Source organism: Carica papaya, chromosome 8 (assembly GCF_054855325.1).
Source record: "Carica papaya isolate Zhongbai chromosome 8, ASM5485532v1, whole genome shotgun sequence".
In the NCBI taxonomy this organism is placed as follows: domain Eukaryota; kingdom Viridiplantae; phylum Streptophyta; class Magnoliopsida; order Brassicales; family Caricaceae; genus Carica; species Carica papaya.
The window spans coordinates 31,330,008-31,351,819 of record NC_142316.1 but is presented as its reverse complement, the minus strand read 5'-3'; the positions used below and the strand labels follow the sequence as shown (position 1 = coordinate 31,351,819).

The 21,812-nt window shown below is 36.3% G+C and overlaps 4 protein-coding genes across 6 annotated transcripts; 3 read left to right on the top strand and 1 right to left on the bottom strand.

Annotated features, from left to right (window-relative positions):
- The first annotated feature begins 398 nt into the window (after positions 1-398).
- On the top strand, positions 399-2,486 carry LYC (lycopene cyclase). The gene is made up of 2 exons (XM_022052756.2): positions 399-558; positions 806-2,486. Exon 2 carries the CDS (start codon positions 907-909, stop codon positions 2,416-2,418), a length of 1,512 nt encoding a protein of 503 aa, XP_021908448.2. The 5' UTR covers positions 399-558; positions 806-906; the 3' UTR covers positions 2,419-2,486.
- Positions 2,487-2,890: 404 nt separating this feature from the next.
- LOC110822615 (UPF0481 protein At3g47200-like) lies at positions 2,891-4,623 on the bottom strand. The gene has a single exon (XM_022052757.2). It carries the CDS (start codon positions 4,621-4,623, stop codon positions 3,124-3,126), a length of 1,500 nt encoding a protein of 499 aa, XP_021908449.2. The 3' UTR covers positions 2,891-3,123.
- LOC110822617 (uncharacterized) lies at positions 4,611-7,953 on the top strand. Of its 3 annotated transcripts, none has more exons than XM_022052759.2 (5): positions 4,611-4,753; positions 4,845-4,929; positions 5,378-5,476; positions 6,815-7,018; positions 7,146-7,953. In XM_022052759.2, the coding sequence occupies exons 3-5, from the start codon at positions 5,450-5,452 to the stop codon at positions 7,773-7,775; spliced, it is 861 nt and encodes a 286-aa protein (XP_021908451.1). In that variant the 5' UTR covers positions 4,611-4,753; positions 4,845-4,929; positions 5,378-5,449; the 3' UTR covers positions 7,776-7,953. The 3 variants fall into 3 exon arrangements, with proteins under 3 accessions (XP_021908451.1, XP_021908450.1, XP_088065045.1); XM_022052758.2 differs by having other exon boundaries at positions 4,845-4,947; XM_088208919.1 differs by having other exon boundaries at positions 4,845-4,947; positions 5,884-7,018.
- A 12,537-nt stretch (positions 7,954-20,490) lies between these two features.
- LOC110822698 (uncharacterized) lies at positions 20,491-21,655 on the top strand. Its single transcript, XM_088209974.1, has 2 exons — positions 20,491-20,737; positions 20,856-21,655. The coding sequence occupies exons 1-2, from the start codon at positions 20,588-20,590 to the stop codon at positions 21,483-21,485; spliced, it is 780 nt and encodes a 259-aa protein (XP_088066100.1). The 5' UTR covers positions 20,491-20,587; the 3' UTR covers positions 21,486-21,655.
- Positions 21,656-21,812: the final 157 nt, after the last annotated feature.

Genomic DNA, 21,812 nt, shown 5'->3' with positions numbered 1-21,812 from the left:
GTAATCAGATTTGTTAATCCAAAAACTAAAAAATATATATTGCTAGAAAAGAGTGTTTTATTTGATATTTTTAATTATCAAACAAGTTTATAAATTAGTATGTTAAGAAAAACAATTAATTATATATTGTTAAAAATATTAAAAAATTTGAAATCAAAATATAATAAAATCACTATCATACAATAATTGCTCTGATTCTGACCGCATTGCATTCTTCTGCTGTGTTTTGACATTTTACATTTTCATTTTTAGAATTTCTAATTAAATTTTTTATTTATTATATATATTTTTAATTGTATAAAAATATTAGAAATTATTTAACTAAATGAAAGGTGGGTATGGGTATTTATTTTTCGATGGTGGGAATTCCTTCCAATATCAAATTTATTTATTTATTTATTTTTATCAATATATTTTCTCAGACTCAGAGGGTCCCCCAACGCCACTCCTGCTTGTCGTCAAGAAGTGGCCACCCAACTATCGTCACCTCACTTCGAAGGCTCCAACAAAATCTCATAGCTTCTCTTTATCTTCTCCTTCACTTTTCCTATCTACCTGGTAAGTTATCTTGTAGCAATCTCCTCTTGGTTCTAATTCTTTCCGAGTTCCATGTAATCAAAATATATTTATTTTTTTTGTAATCTTGGAGTTAGTGAATACCCAGTTCAGTATCTCTTCAATTCACTGCCTTTTTTGCTGTAAATATTTCTATATAGGTGATTGTAGAGACCCACTTTATGAATTGCATTTGTCGAGATTTTATTAGGAAAACCTGAGTTTGATTTTGCCTGCAATTTAATTTCAGCTGAGAACTAGACAGACTCTACAAAGCCGAGTTTGTGTTCACAGGAATTTTTTGGTAACCCCAATTTGAGTTTTAGGGGTTAAATTCATATTGGGTATTCCATGGATACGCTGCTCAAAACACATAACAAGCTCGAATTCTTGCCGCAGCTTCACGGCTTTTCTGAGAAATCGAGTTCAAGCTCCTCAAGACTTCAAAACCCGGAGCTTAGGTTTGGTCCCAAGAAGTATCCTTGGAAAAGAGGTAGGGATGGTTGTCTTAAAGCCAGTAACAGTGCTCTTCTGGAGCTTGTTCCAGAAACAAAGAAGGAAACTCTTGACTTTGAGCTTCCCATGTATGACCCATCAAAGGGACTTGTAGTGGACCTGGCTGTTGTGGGAGGCGGCCCTGCAGGACTTGCTGTTGCCCAGCAAGTTTCACAGGCTGGGCTTTCGGTTTGCTCGATTGACCCGTCTCCCAAATTGATTTGGCCTAATAACTATGGGGTTTGGGTGGATGAATTTGAGGCCATGGACTTGCTAGACTGCCTTGACACCACCTGGTCCGGTGCTGTTGTGTACATAGACGATAAAAGCAAGAAAGATTTGGATAGACCTTATGGAAGGGTTAACAGGAAGCAGCTGAAGTCAAAGATGTTGCAGAAATGTATAGCAAATGGGGTGAAGTTTCACCAAGCTAAAGTTATTAAAGCCATTCACGAGGAATCGAAGTCTTTGTTGATCTGCAATGATGGTGTTACGATTCAGGCCACTGTAGTTCTCGATGCAACTGGCTTTTCTAGATGCCTTGTTCAGTACGATAGGCCCTATAATCCAGGATACCAAGTTGCCTATGGAATATTGGCTGAAGTGGAAAAACATCCTTTTGATGTCAATAAGATGGTCTTTATGGACTGGAGAGACTCGCATCTTAACAGCAACATGGAGCTAAAAGAGAGAAACAGTAGGATCCCCACATTCTTGTATGCCATGCCTTTTTCGTCAAACAGGATATTTCTTGAAGAAACATCCCTTGTAGCCCGGCCAGGACTACGTATGGAAGATATCCAGGAAAGAATGGTTGCTAGGTTGACGCATTTAGGCGTCAAAGTTATAAGCATCGAAGAGGATGAGCATTGTGTTATTCCAATGGGTGGTCCACTCCCAGTTCTTCCTCAAAGAGTTATAGGAATTGGTGGTACAGCCGGGATGGTACACCCTTCAACTGGCTATATGGTGGCACGAACTCTTGCAGCTGCTCCAGTGGTTGCAGATTCCATTGTTCGGTTCCTTGATTCTGATGGCAGTCTTTTGGGAGATGAGTTGTCAGCAGAAGTTTGGAAAGATTTATGGCCAATTGAGAGAAGAAGACAAAGGGAATTCTTCTGTTTCGGTATGGATATTCTACTAAAGCTCGATTTACAAGCCACAAGAAGGTTTTTTAATGCATTTTTCGATTTGAAACCTCATTATTGGCATGGGTTCTTATCCTCTCGACTGTTTCTTCCTGAGCTTATATTTTTCGGACTTTCTTTGTTCTCTCATGCCTCTAATACTTCTAGAATAGAGATCATGGCAAAAGGAACACTTCCTCTGGTTAAAATGATCAACAACTTAATACAGGATAGAGACTAAGCTGATCTTTGATGTCCAATTGTTGTAACTTATAAGTTTAATATGTCGATTCATATTTTTCTTCAAAATATTCCCCTTATTGTTTATAGCAAATTATATGTTACCTTTGATTTTGTTATCCCGTTTTATTGGCGATCCTTGATTGTTTACGTGGGGTTTAATCACTGTGATATGATTACTGATGCACTGCTTTCTCTAAAAGGGATTAATTGTTGACATACTAGTTTGCTAATTTAGATTTAGGGACTGTAATCTCTGTAGGTGTATACTAGTTCATACAAGCTGTAAATAACTTGCTGAGTTTGCTTTTCATGTTACTCTTAGATTCTAATCCTTGTTTAAAAGAAAAGAGATCCTTTATTGCTCAATTCAAATTATCATAATTGGTTAGAGTTTGAATTATCACACAGATAATTCTGACATATAGTGATACACACTCGTATCTATTTCAAACACAATGAAGGAAGGCTAATAAAGGTAAAAACCCTGACTCGCCAAGTTATTTTTGCATCCAAAAAATAACAAACTGCTTGCATAATGTTGGGAAAGAAAGATATGAGATGTAGCAGAACAAAATCCAGAAAGCACTCATAGCAGGAAAGGAAAAGAAATTCTTGGCTCCTCTTTTAGTGTTTGTGCTCCTTTCTTTGTTGGTAGCTGTAGCATTTTTGGTAATGGTGTAAAAGTTTATTCAAGCCTCATCGTTCATGGGATGGCATACCAAGTCTGAACAAAAGTCAAAGCAAGTGCAATGATGGCACCTAGAAAAGCAAGGAAAGTCCAAGGTGTGCTGAAATGCTCGTACAAGAACTGAGCTATCCATATTACCAATTTGTTGTCACAGTGATCCTGAATGTGCTGTTCAACATCTGTATACACCTGAGGATTAGGCACCAAGTCAGTGCTGATCTCGTTGAAGAGTCTAGCTACTTCTTCATCACTTCCCATCGCATTTTTTAGTATCCCAGCATCTCGTAACTCCTTGACGTCTCCTGGTTCATCAATGAGTGAATCAAGGAAGCAGACATAAGAGGTGATTTCAAGCTCATTTTTGAAGTCAGGACACATTTCATAGGCTACCAAGTTTAAAAGCTTGGGTGCGGTTGAGTCATCAATTGCAAAGGGATGCAGCTCTAGTTTGCCAATGCAGAACATTCTGGAGAAAGAAGCATCTGTCAAGCGGCTTTCTTGCGTGCCCAGAGGCCTCAACTTGATCCCTGCTGCTTGAAGTTCCTTGACATTACGAAAAGAGGGTGTCTTGGTTTTCTTCTGGTTTATTTTATACTTATCCATCAGCCTCTTGCAGAAACCTGAAGCCTTCTGTTGGCGTTTTGGAGCCAGAAGTCTCTTCCTCAAAAGATCAAGAAGATGATGTGGTTTATCTTCTTGCTGCTGGTTTGTCTGTTCTGGAGCTACTGGAGTCTTCATGTTTTGATTAATGTTGCCTTCTTGCTGCGGGGTATTCAGTTCTGGGGCAATTGGAGTCATCATGTTTTGATCAATGAATTCTTTTATTCCTTCACGCAGTGCACTGGCATTTTTGCTGGAATTTATCAAGAGCTCAAGGACTTCGTAAGGAAGTTGGTTCTCCAGCAGGAGCAAATCCCGATGGATGAAAGCAAGAGTATGATTATTTATGTTGAAGGTTTTCATGTGCTCCTGATACTTTTCTTGATCAGTAAAACACTTCATGTAATGCAACATGGCACACCCATCTACGAAAAATATCCATGCAAGATCCTCCTCCTTATCACTAACCAATTTTATTGCCTCATCATCATTCTCATAGTACTTTGTCAAATCATTGATCTGGTTTTTGATTTTTAGGTAGCCTTCTTGTATTTCCTTCTCGCCATTTTCATCCATGAAGTTCTTTGCCAGTTTATACTTCAGCTTCTCTGCAGGTTTAAGGTTGGGATTAAAATGGTGGAGAGGACCAACTGCAATCACCCGTGGCTCATAATTACTTGGAAACTTGAGGTGCTGTTCCAGGTATCTGAGCTGCTCCCGATCTTTGATCATGTGTGGAACTCTCCGTATTTTTGGAGCATGAGTTACATCTGAATGCTCATTGAAGGCATCCTTTAACAATTTGAACTTCTCATCACAGCAGCTGGTTGGAACTGATGGGCTCTTGCTGTCGATTACAACAGTTATCTTCTCGGTCTCCTCTCCTCTGCCTGCTTGATCAGCATCCCCTCCCATCTCCACCAAGCTTGCTTGCTGATCCTTTCCTGGAACTAATGCTGAGACACTAATGGTCAGCTAGTATTTTTCTGGGTCTTGAGCATGCGCCTATGATGGGAATTGCGAGCTGTTTGTTTGATAATGTTTGGTATGTTGATGGAACCTATATGTAAATATATATATATGTATATATAATTAAGAATCTTTACACTTTATCTTAATATCAAGTTTGGAACCAGATGTGCAGGAGGATTTATGATTGGAGGAGTTGTCTTTATGACTTTAATTTCGGCAGCAAGTGTGGATGGTAGCAGATATATATCGGTAATAGTTTATGACACAGTAAGTAGTAATATCCACATATTTCTGATTAAACTAGTTAAACTTGCTTCTTTAAACACTCAGAAACGAAATCTTTTGCTTTTCTCTTATCCCTTTACACCTTAAGAAGTTTAGGCTTTTTCTTATTTTTGTAGAAAACTGTTCTGGGTATTTATTTTCAAATATATATATATATATATATATCTGTAAGCGAAAATATGAATAGTTGTTGAAAATAAAAACATTCGAAAAATATAACACTATCTGAAAAGAATGAAAAACAATTGTTTTCAAACTGAAAATATTTTCAGCCTCATCATATTTGAAATCATGTTTTAGTTTTCAGCATTTTATACATGTTGGATGTATAAAACATATATGAATTAAAAAAAAATGGAAATTCAAAGTAGTTTTTTTACAAGCTGACAGACTTTATTCTTTCTCTATCCAGAGGGAGCAGAAGCATGTGGATACTGATTTAGCAACCTGATTTTGAGTTTTCGAGTAAAACAAACTGAGGAACATGAAGGAGGGTGGAGTACTTAGCAAGGTAAAAGAGAATTTGCTGATTGGATCAGCTCAGGTTAGGTTAGTCTTTTTTAAAGTATTTCATATGAGAATCTCTTCTTTTTCTTGATAGGAAGGAAACAGAGAGAATTTACATTATGCCGACTATTACATGAAAAATACTAGTCTCTTACGTCGGTATAATTCTACTTCTAAATATTAACCGTTAGATCACCAGAAAAAAAAAAAAAAAGAAGAAGAAAAAATATTTAGAACCATTCTCTGCCGTTAGATATTGAAACATAAAGTTTTCAGATGGTAAACATGCTACCCTAGAAACAAAGTTGTTTCTTCTTGGCAAGTTATATAATTATCTTTCCTTTTTTGACTTTTCCAAACCAGCAAGAAAGAAGAGAAATTTCAAATTTTTTACTTTTCCATCTCTTGCAGACTCCAGAATTCATTAATCTTTCTGTGGAACGATGAAGTTCTGAAAAACCAACATTTCTGGTTCTGCAAACTTGACCTATACTTTGCCAAATATATATATATATATATTTGGCTGACATGTTAATGTTATTATTGACAAAATTATGTAGTATGCCAAAAAATTAGAAACTTTATGAAATTTGACTACTGAAAAAATAATTCTGCAACGATCGTGTAATTTTTACAGAGTTCAAATTAAATAAATTAGTGAAATAGAAGGTAATATAAGAAATTTTCAGAGTTTGCAGAAAATAAGACTTGTTTTTAAAATTTACATTTCTATCTTGCAAGATTTTACAAATATTTGAGTTATGAAAAATGAGTATGAGAAAATATAAGTAAATTGGTTGGTTTTAATTATGTCTAAAGCATTAATCAGATGACTAGAAATAAAGCTTCTGCATTTATTTATTTATTTATTTATTTTTATCATTAAAAAGTTCGATAAATAAATAAAAAATAATAATTTAATAAACAAGATAATTATTTCTTAGCTGGGCAATCGAAATTCAAATCGAATTTCTCCGTTTTGAAATGCTTTCCAAGTTTGAACATTCACGAGCACTCTGAATTTTCTTGTGGTTGGACCACTTGTCAGATACAGATAATTCATTGTTTTTCTTAAAAAAAAGAATGATGTTTTTTCAATGAAGAAAATATTACAGCCGGTCTTTTGTTCGAAGGAAAGAATTTCAGTGACACTACAATCCAATGACATCCATCCGGGAATTATACGCAGTGGTCTAACAACTAGATATTATAAACCGATAGTGGAAGAAGTTTATTTAGTCAAATGCGGCGACTGATTCCTTTTAAAGGAAAAATCCCACCAATTTATCTTATTTCTTGACAAATGACCGAGTATAAATGAGAATTAGCGGATTGTGGACAGATCTCGGAACAAGACGATAATTGGAATTATACGCAGAATCTACAGAAAAAGGAAATGGCGGAATTGTTCATTAAGCAGGCAGAACAATATGCAGAAGGTCGGCCAACTTACCCTCCTCAACTCTTCCAATTCATCGCCTCCAAATCACCTTCACACGACCTCGCTTGGGACGCCGGTACCGGCAACGGCCAAGCTGCCCGATCGGTCTCCTCCTTCCTTCCCTCTTCTTAACCCGTTATATTCTGCTATAGATGCATATATATGTCATATATGATATATATATATATATATAAGTATGTACTGATAATCGATCTATATTTCGGTTTTTCAGTTGGCTGAAATCTACAAGAACGTGATCGCCACAGACACGAGTCCAAAGCAGCTAGAAGTGGCTCCAAAGCTACCTAACATCAAATACCAACAAACCCCTCCTGTCATGTCCATGGCGGAGCTCCAACAAAAAGTTGCAGCCGAGTCGAGCGTTGATACCGTGACCGTAGCCCAAGCAATGCACTGGTTCGACCTCCCCACATTTTACAGCCAAGTGAAATTTGTCTTGAAAAAACCCGATGGAGTCATTGCCGCCTGGTGCTACACCTTGCCGGAAGTAAACGACGTCGTAGATCCTATTCTGCGACGGTTCTACGCCGTCGATGCGGGGAAGTACTGGGAACCTCCGCGAAAAATGGTGGACGACAAGTACATGAACATCGATTTCCCGTTTGAGCCGGTTGACGGGGAAGACAAAACGGGGCCGTTTGAGTTCATGGCGGAGAGATTAATGGGCTTGGATGAAATTTTCACGTATCTGAGGTCGTGGTCGGCGTATCAGACGGCTAAGGAGATGGGAGTGGAGCTTTTGACGGATGATTTGATTGAGGAGTTTAAGCGCGGCTGGGGGAGGGAGAAGAAGCTGGTTAGATTCCCGATTTATCTTAGGATTGGTAAAGCGGGAAACTGAGAAGCAGCAATAAATTAATTAATAAAATTATAGGATTAATTAATCTTAATTACTTGATTAATAAGTTTACGAGTTATTAATCTTAATTGCTGCTCTACAATTCTGTTTTGTGTTTTGTGTAACGAACTTAAATTATTTTAATAAAATTATGAAAGAACTTAAATTATTTTTTATTAAATGTGAAAATTATTTACAATGAATTTAATTATTAAAAACAAAAAAATATGACGCAACACTTTTTTTATTAGAATTAAAAACTATAATTAAACAAAAAACAATTATATTAAGAAATAGCCTATTAATTAGTGCAATATATATAGAAAAGATAAACAAAAATAATTTAATCGGGTTTTGTTCTAGTGTTATCCATGAAAGCAAAAATAAAGAAAAACTGAACATGAATTTATTATGAAATCACAAGAAATTTGATGAATAGATTTGAGCTATGAAACCATAGAGTAAAAAGAGGGAAAAACAAAATGGAAGTATGTGCTTTCATTGATTAAGTTTTGGTATTTATATATACACAAGAGTAATTAGCTTACTAGTTATAATTAATTCTCTAATTTTGGGTTAACTACAACTAATCATATAATTAGAATTTAACTACAATTAATTCATTTAACTATGGTAACCACCTAACTGTACTTTTGATGTAACGATCCCAGAAATCCAAAATGGAATATATAATAATTTAAGTGCGGAAACGAAATAAAAAGTTAAAGTTTACATCCCTTACACAATAACTTAAAAGTACTAAACAAACATTACAAAATGAATTCTCTGAAAGAAACACGAAAAATAAGAAAAGTAATGAAAAATATAAAGTATTTAGCATCTACTCGCAATCTTCTTGCGGATTGGACTCTGGAACCAAGTCCTCTTGACTTGAAATGGTTAAATAAAGGATGAGCTATACTAATCCAGTAAAGATATCACACTATATCACCGGTATAGAAACAAATGTTGGTAGAAAATCAAAACAACTAATGAAGTACTAAATTTAACAAATTCGTTTATAAATCATAAAATCATTTACAATTCACTTACCATTGTGGAATTTATGAAAATAACCTATAGAGACAATAATACCATACAAATCATAACTTCATGCACAATCAACAACATAAAACATATCATAAATTCATATTCATTAACAATAAACCAAATTATAATTGTTTCTTGTTTCACTAGCCTACTAGTATCTATAGGGGTGTCCTCGCTACACGTGAACCATTTTCCTTAACAACCTCAATTACAGGGTTGTCCCCATTCCCCATCGGTTATGAGCACCAATACATTAAACCTCAATACTTCGTCCGGTATGAGGGTGAAGCGGGCCGTCCCCATACTCTGTTCGGTATGAGTGCCAAATTACCAAGTCTCCATACCTCGTCCGGTATGAGACAATATTCACGGTAGGGTTTCTTATGTACCCGGTCTGTCCACCATCTTCCAAGATATTTAGTACAACTGTCATTCTATCTATTTATTTGATCACACCCATTTCCTATTTTTCCTTAGTCTTCATTATCAAATCAAATATAATCACATAAACAAATAAACATGCATCCGGTAATGCAATCATGTCTCAAATCTCAAAATCAAATAGTGATCAAGTAGGACAGTAATACGTGCATTTAAACCATAAAATAGATAAATCAGATACAATTATGCTTTTAGACCGTAAAAAAAATAACAGAGAACAATGTCCGGTTCGGGCTCTATTAGCGATCCGTAATTAATTATGCACATCTATTTAATTTGTACATAATATCGTATTATTCTTTATTTAAACTTCAAATTTATGATAGAAAATAGGGTGAGGGGTCCTTACTTGATTTGATGCCGAAAAGTTAAATGATTTACTGCGCCATGGGCGGTCCCTGGGTTCTCTGAATTTTTTTCAGGAACTGAAACGCGCTTATGGTACCTACAAATGTCCCAAATAAACCCAAAAATTAGTCCCAGGGCCTACTCGGCCAATTTAAAAAATTCTGCACGACGGCTCTGTCGTGCTCCAGCGATGGCGGTCCGCCTCGGTTCGGTCGTTTTTTGTCGAATTTGGTCGATTTTACATCGATTCCTATGAGCACACACACTTAAGGGCCTCGGTGAGCCCAGAAAATACAAAAAATCGAAACTCACCGGTGTCGGGGCTCTCTGGTGCGGCGGCTCCTCAAGCTCACGTTGCGGTTGGGTGTTTTGCTTTGGTCTACCTATAGAGAGGAAAATCACAATGGTGGAAAAATTACATGAAACGGGAATCAGGAAGGGCCTCATCGCAGGTGATTTGTAAAATTCCCCGCGGCGGCGTCGCTAGAATTCAACAGTGTTTTCTGGCTAATTGGCCAATTCTTTCACTCCGATTTGGCCATGGGTGGGTTTAAAATTGAATTTTGTGCAAAAAGAAAATTTTTTACCTTTACTGGTGGTCGGAAAAAGTTTTGGTGTGGCGGCGGGTAGCGGCGGTCGGCTCCTCACCGGTTGCGTTGTCTTCTCTGGCGATGGGTTCTGGCGGCTAGGGTTAGGGTTTCGGTGCGGATGGAGTTATTTATACCCATCTGCTTTTGATCTGGGCTGTCCATCACTTTTGATCTGAACCGTCCGATTGCGATTAAATAGGGAGTGAATCTGGACCGTTCATCGCGATCCAATCTGGATCGTCCATGTGCGATTCACTCTGGGCCATCCGTGCGCGCGGGAATGGACCTCAGCCGTTTAATTGTGCGCACGTGGATTGCCCACGTGGCTCCCCCCGCGTGGCCTTCTGCGTCAGCGCCTTTGCCACTTGGCGCGTCCTAGTTGGTTGGGGCTACTGACTGGGCGTCTGACGTGGTGTAATTTTTTTTAAATTGCGTTTTGACCTCCGGTTTCTAATTTTTCTTTCAAAAATATCCTCAGAGTCCAAATTTTCACATTTTTTTTTAAAATTATTTTCAAGTTAATTCTTTATCAATTTACTCAATTTTTTCATTAAATTAAAATAAAACAAAATAGAATAAAATAAATTAAATAATTAAAAAGTTACATTTAATAATAATAATAATAATAATAAATTTATGTGGGTGTTACAACTCTTCCGTCCTTAAAAGAAATTTGGTCCCTCAAATTTGTCTCTCACTCTCAATCAAACAGCTGGGGATACTGGGTTCTAAAGTCTGATTCTAGCTCCCATGTAGTCTCTCTCGGTGTGTGGTTCTACCATATGATCTTTACAAAGGAAATTTTTCGGTTGCAGAGTAATCTGCTCTTTTGATCCACAATGCCGACTGGTACTTCCTCGTAGGATAGATCCTCCTGAAGTAGAAGAGACTTGTGGGCCAAGACATAAGAGGAGTCCGGGGTTGTACTTGCGTAGCATGGACACATGAAATACATTGTGGACCTTGGAAGGTTCCAGAGGCAGTGCTAGTCTGTAGGCACGGTACCAATCCTATCTAAGACTTCAAATGGTATAATAAATCGGAGGTTCAGTTTCTCCCTCCTGCCGAACCTACTGATTTCTTTGAAATGAGTGACTTTAAAGAACATCTGATCACCTTTCTCAAATTCTAAATCTCTCTTTCGGGTGTCCGCATAACTCTTCTACCTGCTCTTAGCCGTCTGAATGTTTTTCCTGATCTTAACTATTTTGGATGTAGTCTCCTCTACCAGATCTGGGCCGAACAGTTTTCTATCACCCACTTCTTCCTAACAAATCGGTGATCTGCATGGGTGCCCATATAACGCCTCATACGGAGCCATGCCAATACTCGCTTGGTAGTTGTTATTGTAGGCGAACTCTATCAGGGGTAGATGGTCATCCCAATAGCTCCCAGAGTCAAGAACATAAGGTCGGAGTATATCCTTAAGTGTACGGATTGTCCTTTCTGACTGTCCTTCGGTCTAAGGGTTGAATGCAGTACTGAGAGACAGCTTCATTCCCATGGTTTACTGAAAGCTATTCCAAAATCGAGAAGTGAACCTGGGGTCCCTGTCGGACATTACTGTCACTGGCACTCCATGCAATCTGACTATTTTTCGGATATACATTATTGTAACTTGTCCAAAGGATCGGTCATCCTGATGGCCAAGAAGTGAAAAAACTTGGTAAGCCAGTCAACAATTACCCAGATGACATCATGTCCTGAGTGTGCCTTAGGTAATTCTGTCACGAAGTCCATGATGATATATTTCCACTTCCATTATGGGATCGGTAATGGCTGAAGTAGCTCGCCTGAACGCTAATGCTCTGCCTTGACCTGCTGACATACAAAACACTTAGAAACAAAGTCAGCTATATCTCTTTTCATCTCGTTCTACCAAAATTGGGGTCGCATACTTTTGTACATTTTAGTGCTTTCGGAATGCATGAAAAACTTTGAGCTTTGGGCCTCTGTCATGATGTCTCTCTTTAACTTAGTGTCACCTGGAACACACACCCTATCTTGGAATTTGAGCAACCCATCGGTGAAGGCTCAGAATTCTGAGCTAACTCCTTGTTCTACATCTTTCTTAAGAGCTACTAGGGTGGAATCGGCGGATTGAGCTTCCCTTATTCTCTGGATTAACTAAGAGTGAACGGTCAGATGACCCAAACATGTGACTCTCCTCAAGTCCTGAAGCCGAACCTGTTGTGTGACCCCAATCTGTCTGCATTTTAAAACCACCAAATGGGTTAATGTACTTGTACTTTTTCTATTGAGTGCATCGGCTACCACGTTGCCCTTACCTGGATGATATAAGATGTTACAATCATAGTTCTTAAGAAATTATATCCACATTCTCTGATGCATATTGAGATCCTTTTGAATGACTATGTGTTTCAAATTCTTGTGATCGGTATAGATCTGAAAGGTCTCTCCATATAAATAATGGTACCAAGTCTTCAAGGCGTGTATTATTGCGGTAAACTCTAAGTCATTGGTGGGGTAGTTTTTCTTATGACTTTTCAACTGTCTGGACCTATAGGCTATAACCTTCCCATACTGCATTAAAACACAACCTAGGGCTAAATATGAGACATCACTGTAAATTGTATATCCTCCCGATCCACTTGATAAGGCCAGCACAGGTGCAGTAGTCAACCACTTCTTTAGTTCTGAAAAACTTCTTTCATAGTCCTCATTCCATTCAAACTTGACATTCTTCTTATGAGTCGGGTCAGGGGAGCAGCTAGACTAGAAAACCCTTCCACAAACCTACGGTAATAACCTGCCATTCTTAGAAAGATATGAATCTCTTTAATTGATGTCAATTTCTTTCAGCCGAGCACTGCTTCAACCTTTTCAGGATTCACTGATACTCTATCCTTTGATATGATGTGTCCTAGGAAGGTGGTATGCTCAAGTTAAAATCTACACTTACTCAACTTTACATACAACTTCTTTCCTCTAAGAACCTGCAAAATCTGAGATAGATGGTGAGCATGTTCCTTTATGTTTTTTGAATAAACCAGGATGTTATCGATGAACACGATAACAAATTGATCAGAATTATCTGAAGACCCTGTTCATCATATCCATAAAGATGGCTGGGGCGTTAGTTAGCTCAAATGGCATAACCAGGAACTCATAGTTTCCGTACCAGATTTGAAATGTTGTTTTAGGGATGTCTTCTGTCCTTATTTTCACCTGATGGTAATCTGAACACAGGTCTATTTTGGAGAAGATCTGTGCATCCTGCAACTAATCGAAGAGGTCATCAATCTTAAAAAGTGGATACTTGTTTTTGATTGTGACTCTGTTCAACCCCCTATAATCAATACATAACCTCAATGTTCCATCTCCCTTTCTGGAAAAAGTAACTCCAGCACCCCAAGGGGATATACTATGTATAATAAAACTATTGTCCTACAATTTGGTGATCTGTTTCTTCAGTTCCTCCATCTCAACGCGACTCATGCGGTAAGGAGCAACTGAAATAGGCTGGGTGCCTGGCTGTAGGTCTATGGTGAATTCAACTTCCCTGTCCACTGACAGTTCAGGTAGTTCATCCGGGAACACATCTGGAAAGTCTCAGACTACCGGAATCTGTTGAATACAATTCTTTTTCTTGAGTTTGCCTAGTTAGAGAAAACAATAGGGTTAAAGTACTCGACGAGTAAGAAAATTTTTCATCAAGGAATAAGTACTATATGATTTTATTAATTTGTAAACGGCTCATCATTAAGAGGATTGAATATAACCTTCTTGCTAAACAATCTACGGTGGTGTGATACGCCGCTAACCAATTCATTTCTAAAATTACATCAAAATCCCCCGTGTCTAATTCTATTAGGTCTACACTCAATTTCCTATATGCTATCTCTACGACACAAGCCCTGTAGACAACTTCTCCCAATAGTGTTATACTCCCAACAGTAGACACAAATAATATAAAATCAAGTTTATCAGGTAATACATTAAATTTTGATGCAAAAACAGGTGAAACAAATGAATGTGATGCACCAATGTCAATCAAAATATGAACAAGATAGTTACAGATAGTGTACATATCTTGTACTACGTCCGGATTGGCTTCAGTATCCTGCTGGGTGAGATTATAAGTCATGCCCTGGATAGGAGGTCTGCCCTGATTCTGGTTTGTTGGGCACTCTCTCGCATAATCATCAGAGGTGATTTGTAAAATTTCCCGCGGTGCCGCCACTGGGTTTCGGCAGTATTTTTCTGTCAATTGGCCAGTTCTTTCACTCCGATTTGGCCATGGGTGGGTTTAAAATTGAATTTCGTGCAAAATTTTTTTTTTACCCTTTTTGGCAGTCAGAAAGGGTTCTGGTGCGGCGGTAGGTGGCGGCAGTCGACTCCCCGGCAGTTGGGTTGTCTTCTCCGGCGAGGGGTTCTGGTGGCTAGGGTTAGGGTTTGGGTGCGGATAGGGTTATTTATACTCATCCACTTTTGATCTGAGTCGTCTATCGCTTTTGATATGGACCGTCTGATCGCGATTAAATAGAGAGTGAATCTGGACCATTCATCGTGATCTAATATGAGTCATCCGTGCGCGATTCACTCTGGGCCGTCCGTGTGTGCGGGAAGGGACCTTAGTCATTCGATTGTGCTCACGCGGATTGCCCACGTGGCCCCCCGCATGGCCTCCCGCGTCAGCATATCTGCCACTTGGCACGTCCTGGTTGATCGGGGCTGCTGACCGGGCGTCTGACGTGGCACAATTTCTCTAAATTGCGTTTTGACCTCCGGTTTCTGATTTTTCTTTCAAAAATACCATCAGAACCCAAATTTTTACATCTTTTTTCCAAAATTTTTTTAATTTAATCCTTTATTAATTTACTCAATTTTTTTATTAAATTAAAATAAAATAAAATATAATAAAATAATTAAAAAATTATGTTTGTTAATAAAAAATAATTAAAAAAATTTAGGTGGGTGTTACATTTGAGTATAGTTAACTGACTATAGTTAGCTCTAATAAACCTCTCAAGATATAGTATACAAAATTTATAAATCCAACTTGCTTATAGCTATTTGAAATGTAGAGTGTGGTAATGCTTTTGTAAAGCAATCTGCAACCAGATATTAAGTTCTCAAAAGTTAAAAAACTATAATTTAATTCAGACATGTGAAGTAGGGGGACATTAGTGAAATTCGAGGATCACTGTAGCTCTAGATGACATTCTTTATAATTAGAGTAAATGTTCAAAAAATAATAATAATAAAATAAAATATTGAATTTATAAGACAAACTCTTAGTAATTGTACCTTACTTATGGGAGTTAGAAAAGAATTGACTATGAACTAAAGAGATCCCACCAATAAAAATATTATAACAAAACCATTAAGTTAAAGAGGAAACTTAGAAATGGGTAAGGATGTCTTCAAACCACCTGGTCACGGAAAATTTAGAGGACCAAATTTATTTTGAAAGGGGAGAGATTGTAACAACCCGATCTAAGAGAAACAAGCCTAATCCACCTCCTTCTTAAAAGCAAGAAAAGCCAAAATGACATCGTTTTGGGAAACCTTAAAAACGATGCCGTTTTGGTGACAAAAAAAAATTAGGGCAATCATAGGCATATACACCTCTGGCCGTCGAAGAAGAAGAAAAAGAAGAAAAAGAGACGTGTACACCTCTTCCCTCCACCGAAGAAAGAGGAGAAAGGCCCATATAGGGCTCTCCTCTCTTTGACTATAAAAGTAGAGAGAGAGCGAGCCATAGAGATGAGAGATCCCGTGTGTGAGGAGAAAGAGAGACACATGTAGAGAGAGAAAATAAATCAGAAAAGAAGACCGACGTGCAGTGGAAAGAATTGTCCGATATGCGAAATTAGATGTTGGATCTGAGAGATCGGTTCGTCTGCGTAGAAAACAGAAAGCCAGAAAAAGACTCGTGCGGCGCCCAAGTGCGACTTCGCGATCTGTGGTGCATTCTCGGCCTGATTCCATGGGATTTGTGCCGAATTTGGATGCACGAGTGATTCTGTGGTGATCTCCAGCCGATACGCAGGAGTTTATGTCTAGTTCTAAGGCTATGTTGGTTTCGGTGGCTACGCATGAGGCGGTGGGTGGCACTTCGGCTCGGCGCATGATGAATCGAGAGCACACGGGTTGTGGCGCATGGTGACTCCAGCGAGCAGGATTGAGTGCCCAAGTTAAAACTAGTTTTTTATTGGATTCGTTTTTAAAATTTTCTCATCGTTTAATATGCGTGTTATGTATTTGTGAACGAGAAAATTAACCAAGTGACAGTGAAGATTTAGAGGAGAGTGTAGACCCAAGCCAATAAGGATTTTGATATTTTTTTCGACTTAATTGTAGGTAAGGGATTGAGTTAGTCTCATTCAGAGGCTCTCATATTTTTATAAAATCTTGTTTTCTATTGAAATGAGTTGTTCAGAGAATTTACAAACTGTTTACGTTTTTCGCTACGAGTTCTTCGAACTCATCATATTCGCGTGTGTGCAATTGCATATGATTAAAAATCTACATGATATTGTGTATGACATATAATTATATATTCATATTATTACTTGTATGTATATGCAAATTTTATGCATGCTAGTTATCGAATTATAGGTGTGTGTATGACGTATATATATGTATAATTATAGGTTGTACAACGTGTGTATGTATGAGTGAACAACTTGTATATGTCTGTTTATAGAATACATTCATATTGTATGTGTTGCGTGTTTATATATACTTAATTAAGTCGATAACTATGCATATAAAAGGTATGTATTATGTTTATTGTGTAGGTTTATTGATGTATAATATATGTATGATATATAAGTAGGTGCATGTCTAAGTAGGTCATTTAGTGGCGAACTTGATTAGTAAAAAAATAACATAAGAATCTTTAATAGATGAGAAAATTCGTTTAACCGGTGTCATCGAGGGGTGGGTGTGTGTGTGGTCTTTTGGCATGTGAATGTGGTGAACCCTAACTATGGATACGGCTTTACCCAAATGTAGCGAAGTGATAAGAACTGTGAACTGAATACTGTGTATTACAAATTATAAACTGTGGACTGAACTGTAACGTATCACGTGGTACAAAGGATCCTTACTACTCTCGTTGATACCGGCAAAAACGATATTACGTGATAAAACTATTATTAATAAAATATAAACTAATAGAAAGGAAAAGAAAATAAAGTTTACGATACTGAAATACTAAACTAATATTTACTGAACTGCTTACTGCTTTAATTGTTATATTGAATATTAAATTGTACTATTTATGGAATTGTTATGCCCTAAGTTATAATATTGAAATAAAAAATTCTGAATGTTTATTGAATAAACTGATTTAAAAGATTTGGTGATTGAGTGTGTGCATGTCTTTGTTGTGGGCACTGCCCATTTTTCTTACGGAGTCCATGAAGCTCATCCCAACTCACACTCCCCAATATAGATTAGTTCATATTAAAAGCAAGTTCAAGGTTGAAGGAAGACTTTGAAGAACCTTTAGTGACAGTAAGAGTTTGTCTTGTAAAGTCAGTTTAATTATATTATAGCAATGTAATGCAAGAAATTTTATAAGCCTCGTGACTTATAATTCTGTATAAGTAATGACTGAATCTTAAGTTTTCACTTAATGCTGCGTAAATTTACCAGGTTATGTGTGAGGAATAACGTTCCTTTCTCAATAGAGAAAGTCGGTCGTTACAAAAGAACTGTATGTCATTGAACAAATAGTGGAGCTATTGTATTTCACATGTGATTGCTACAAGATCCATATATTCTACTTTGATGATGAATGAGAGATTATTTGTTGTTTTTTTTTTACTTCAATGATATAAGAACATCACTTAAAAAAGTGCAAAATTTAGTTATTAATTTGCAAGAATCGGAACAAGTTGCCTACTCAGAATTACTAAATGCTTTTAAAGTCAAAGAGTTTATAGATAATATAATAATTCTTATCCAATTGTGCCTTTTCGATATCTTAGGACATAATGAGTAGTTCGGAGATGTTGTTATGTTAGCGAATCTAGAAATTGAGAAAGTTGTTGTACTGCGCATCAAATATCTGTTCTAGTATTTATAAGATATATGAGCTTACTAATTAACTTTCTATAAGTTGTTGAATCTATAAGATTTATATTATCTTGTTAAGTTAGCTTGATAAAGGACAACATGGGTGTAATAACAGGTTTACACCATAAAAAACCAATTTCTCATATATTTTCATTGACAAATGTTAGTTCCTTATTGAGGATGAGCTACCTTTAACCCTAAAAAACTTTTTAATGTGCCAATATCTTTATCTTAAACATCTTGTATAGAAAACTGTTGATTTTTTTATATGTGAGGCATGTTATTACTAGCAATAATAACATCTTCCAAATAAATTAGAAGTGCAATGAAGCAAACCTTATTCGACTTCAAGAAAAGAAAGGAATCTGAATGAGATTTAACAAACCCTTGACTTTTTAGTGTATCTATCAGCTTGAAGTGTCATCGTCTATTGTCCTACTGCAGACCATATAGGCTTTTCTTTAACCTACATAGTTGATTAAGTTGAGGAACATGGAATATAAGAAAGGGACTCTCATAGACTTTTTTAGACAAATCACTATGCTGAAATACATTTTTAGGTTTAATTGATGATAAAAAAAAATAGCCTTTGGAGGCTATAAAACAAGTAGAGTCTTGATTATAGTTAACTTTGTAATTGGTGAAAAAGTGTTTAAGTGGTCTATACTAAATTGTTATGCATATCCCCTGACAACTAATCTAACTTTGTAATGCTCAATTGATTCGTTTGTTTTTCTTTTAATCTTGTATATCTATTTGCACCCAGTGAGCTTTTTATTAGAAGGCAGAGTAGTTAGTTTTCATGTTTGATTTTTTTTCTAATGCTTTAATTTGATTTAATATTATTTTTTTTCCTACAAAGATGTCTGATGGGTTGATTACAAGTAATAGGTTCTTTATCAGTGATTATGGCCAATATGAAAGATTTATGTTTTGGGGTTAGGTTGTTTTAAGACGGGATATTAAATATCGAATGAGGTGTAGATGGTTTTGAATTATTGCGCAACTTAAGACCATATACTTGATAGTCATGTAAGTGAGATAATTGGTTTACAGTTAAAATTGAACAATTATATAATTTTCACATAGTTAAAATTATGTACACGATAATATAAATTGTAATGAATAAGTTATGTGAATTACTTCAAATATGCTTAGGTCAACTAGAATGTAACATAAACTTTGCCGAAAATAAGACATTTCTGGAATTTGAACTTTTATTTGGCAAATTTTACCAACATTAGAATTATGAAAGGATTAGTAATTTTGCAAAAAATGATAATCAATATTTCTAATTTCACAATTTTTCACTTGTATCATGCAAAATAATGATGTTACACTTCAAGGATGAGTGAATATGGTGTCAAATAAGAATCATTTTGATTTTATTCTTTTCTTTGAAGATTCAAGTGAAAAAGAAACATAGTTTTTATTTGTTTTCATTTGGAAAAAAAAAATAGTAATCGTGTAATTTGAGATTTAGGAAATACGAGAATGAAATATTTTTTGAAAGTAAAATTTGCACAATTCTATTTAAAATTAAATTAGAAGTCATCATCTCAGTTAGTTTTGTTATATTATTATTTTTTTTTTCGTAGAAAGAAAAAGCTAAGGGTATTATTGGAAGAAGGGGATTATATTTTGCAAAATTTATTTAGAAATTTTTAAGTTTTGTTTGGTAAATGAGAGCTTCTTTTCCTCTGATCCATGTACAAGGATTTTGTAATTTTCACATAGCTAAATATGATATAATAAATTTGTGAAGAAATAAGTTATGTAAATCTCTTAATTCAAGTTCACAAAAAATAAAAATTGTTTTTGGAATTTGAATTTCCATCTTACAGATTTTACGAGAACAATATAATTATGAAAAGATGACTAGATTAGCAAAAATGGTAATAAATATTTTAAATTTCACAAATTTTTATACTCTACTGTGCATAAAAATGATATTATAGTTGTATGAGAAATGAACATGGTGCCAAATAATGATCCTTTGGATTTTCTTCTTTTATTTTAAGATTCAAATGAGGAAGAAACGCGTTTCTTTGTTTTTTGTTTTTATTTTTTTAAAATAATAATAATAATGTAATTTGAGATTTAATAAAAACATATATTTACTGCGAATTTCTGAATTATATTGAATTAAATATTATAAATATAAAATTAAAAAATTATGTTTAATAACTTCTTTTTTTGAAAAAAAAAAAAAAAAAAGAGCTCACCAAATTTATCTTAATTCTTAACAAACAACAAGTATTAGAAGATTGTGAACGGAACTCAAAACCAAAAAAACTCAGTTGACATTATAGGAAGAATTTACATAGAAAGGAAATGGCGAAATTGTTCATTAAGCAGGCAAAGCAATATGCAGAGGGTCGGCCAACCTACCCTTCCCAACTCTTCCACTTCATCGCCACCAAATCACCTTCACACCACCTCGCTTGGGACGTTGGTACCGGCAACGGCCAAGCTGCCCGATCGGTCCCCCCTCTTTCTTCCCTCTTCTTAACTTATTATATTCTACTTTACATACGTATACGTATATATATATATATACATATCTAGAGATTGACAATCGATGTATATTTCGGTTTTTCAGTTGGCTGAAATCTACAAGAACGTGGTCGCCACAGACACGAGCCCGAATCAACTAGAAATGGCTCCGACGCTACCCAACATCAAATACCAACAAACCCCACCCGCCATGTCCACAGCGGAGCTCCAACAAAAAGTTGCACCCGAGTCGAGCGTTGATACCGTGACCGTAGCTCAAGCAATGCACTTTTTCGATCTTCCCACATTTTACAGCCAAGTGAAATTTGTCTTGAAAAAACCCGACGGTGTCATTGCCGCCTGGTGCTACACCTTACCGGAAGTACACAACGTCGTAGACCCCATTCTGCGACGGTACTACGATGTCGTTAAGGAGAAGTTCTGGGAACCTCCGCGAAAAATGGTGGAAGACAAGTACATGAACATCGATTTCCCGTTTGAGCCGGTTGACGGGGAAGACAAAACGGGACCGTTTGAGTTCCTGGCGGAGAAACCAATGGGTTTGGATGAATTTTTCACGTATCTGAGGTCGTGGTCGGCGTATCAGACAGCTAAGGATGTGGGTGTGGAGCTTTTGACGGACGGTGTGATTGAGGAGTTTAAGCGTGGTTGGGGGAGGGGGAAGAAGCTGGTTAGATTTCCGGTTTATCTGAGGATCGGCAAAGTGGGAAACTGAGAAGCAGCAATAAATTAATCCGTAAAATTATAGGATTAATTAATCTTAATTACTTGATTAATTAGTTTACGAGTTAATTTGCTGCTCTACAGTTCTGAAGAGGTTGATGCTGTTTTGTATAACGAACTTAAATTATTTTAATAAAAAAATTATGAAAGAACTTAATCTCATACTCATACCATCATTAATTTTTATTAAATGTGAAAAAGTTATTTCCAATATATTTAATTTATTAATACAAAAATATGACGTAAGACTTTCATTAAATTAATAACTCAAATTAAACAAAAGAACTATTTATATTAATAAAAAAAACATATTAATTAG

Bases quoted from the DNA above. Each gene is read 5' to 3' on its own strand.
- LYC (XM_022052756.2), top strand. From the start codon at position 907: ATGGATACGCTGCTCAAAACACATAACAAGCTCGAATTCTTGCCGCAG.
- LOC110822615 (XM_022052757.2), bottom strand. From the start codon at position 4,623: ATGGGAGGGGATGCTGATCAAGCAGGCAGAGGAGAGGAGACCGAGAAG.
- LOC110822617 (XM_022052759.2), top strand. From the start codon at position 5,450: ATGAAGGAGGGTGGAGTACTTAGCAAG. The intron at 5,477-6,814 runs GTAAAAGAGAAT...GATTGTGGACAG, and splicing joins AGGGTGGAGTACTTAGCAAG to ATCTCGGAACAAGACGATAA. The intron at 7,019-7,145 runs GTCTCCTCCTTC...TCGGTTTTTCAG, and splicing joins ACGGCCAAGCTGCCCGATCG to TTGGCTGAAATCTACAAGAA.
- LOC110822698 (XM_088209974.1), top strand. From the start codon at position 20,588: ATGGCGAAATTGTTCATTAAGCAGGCAAAGCAATATGCAGAGGGTCGG. The intron at 20,738-20,855 runs GTCCCCCCTCTT...TCGGTTTTTCAG, and splicing joins ACGGCCAAGCTGCCCGATCG to TTGGCTGAAATCTACAAGAA.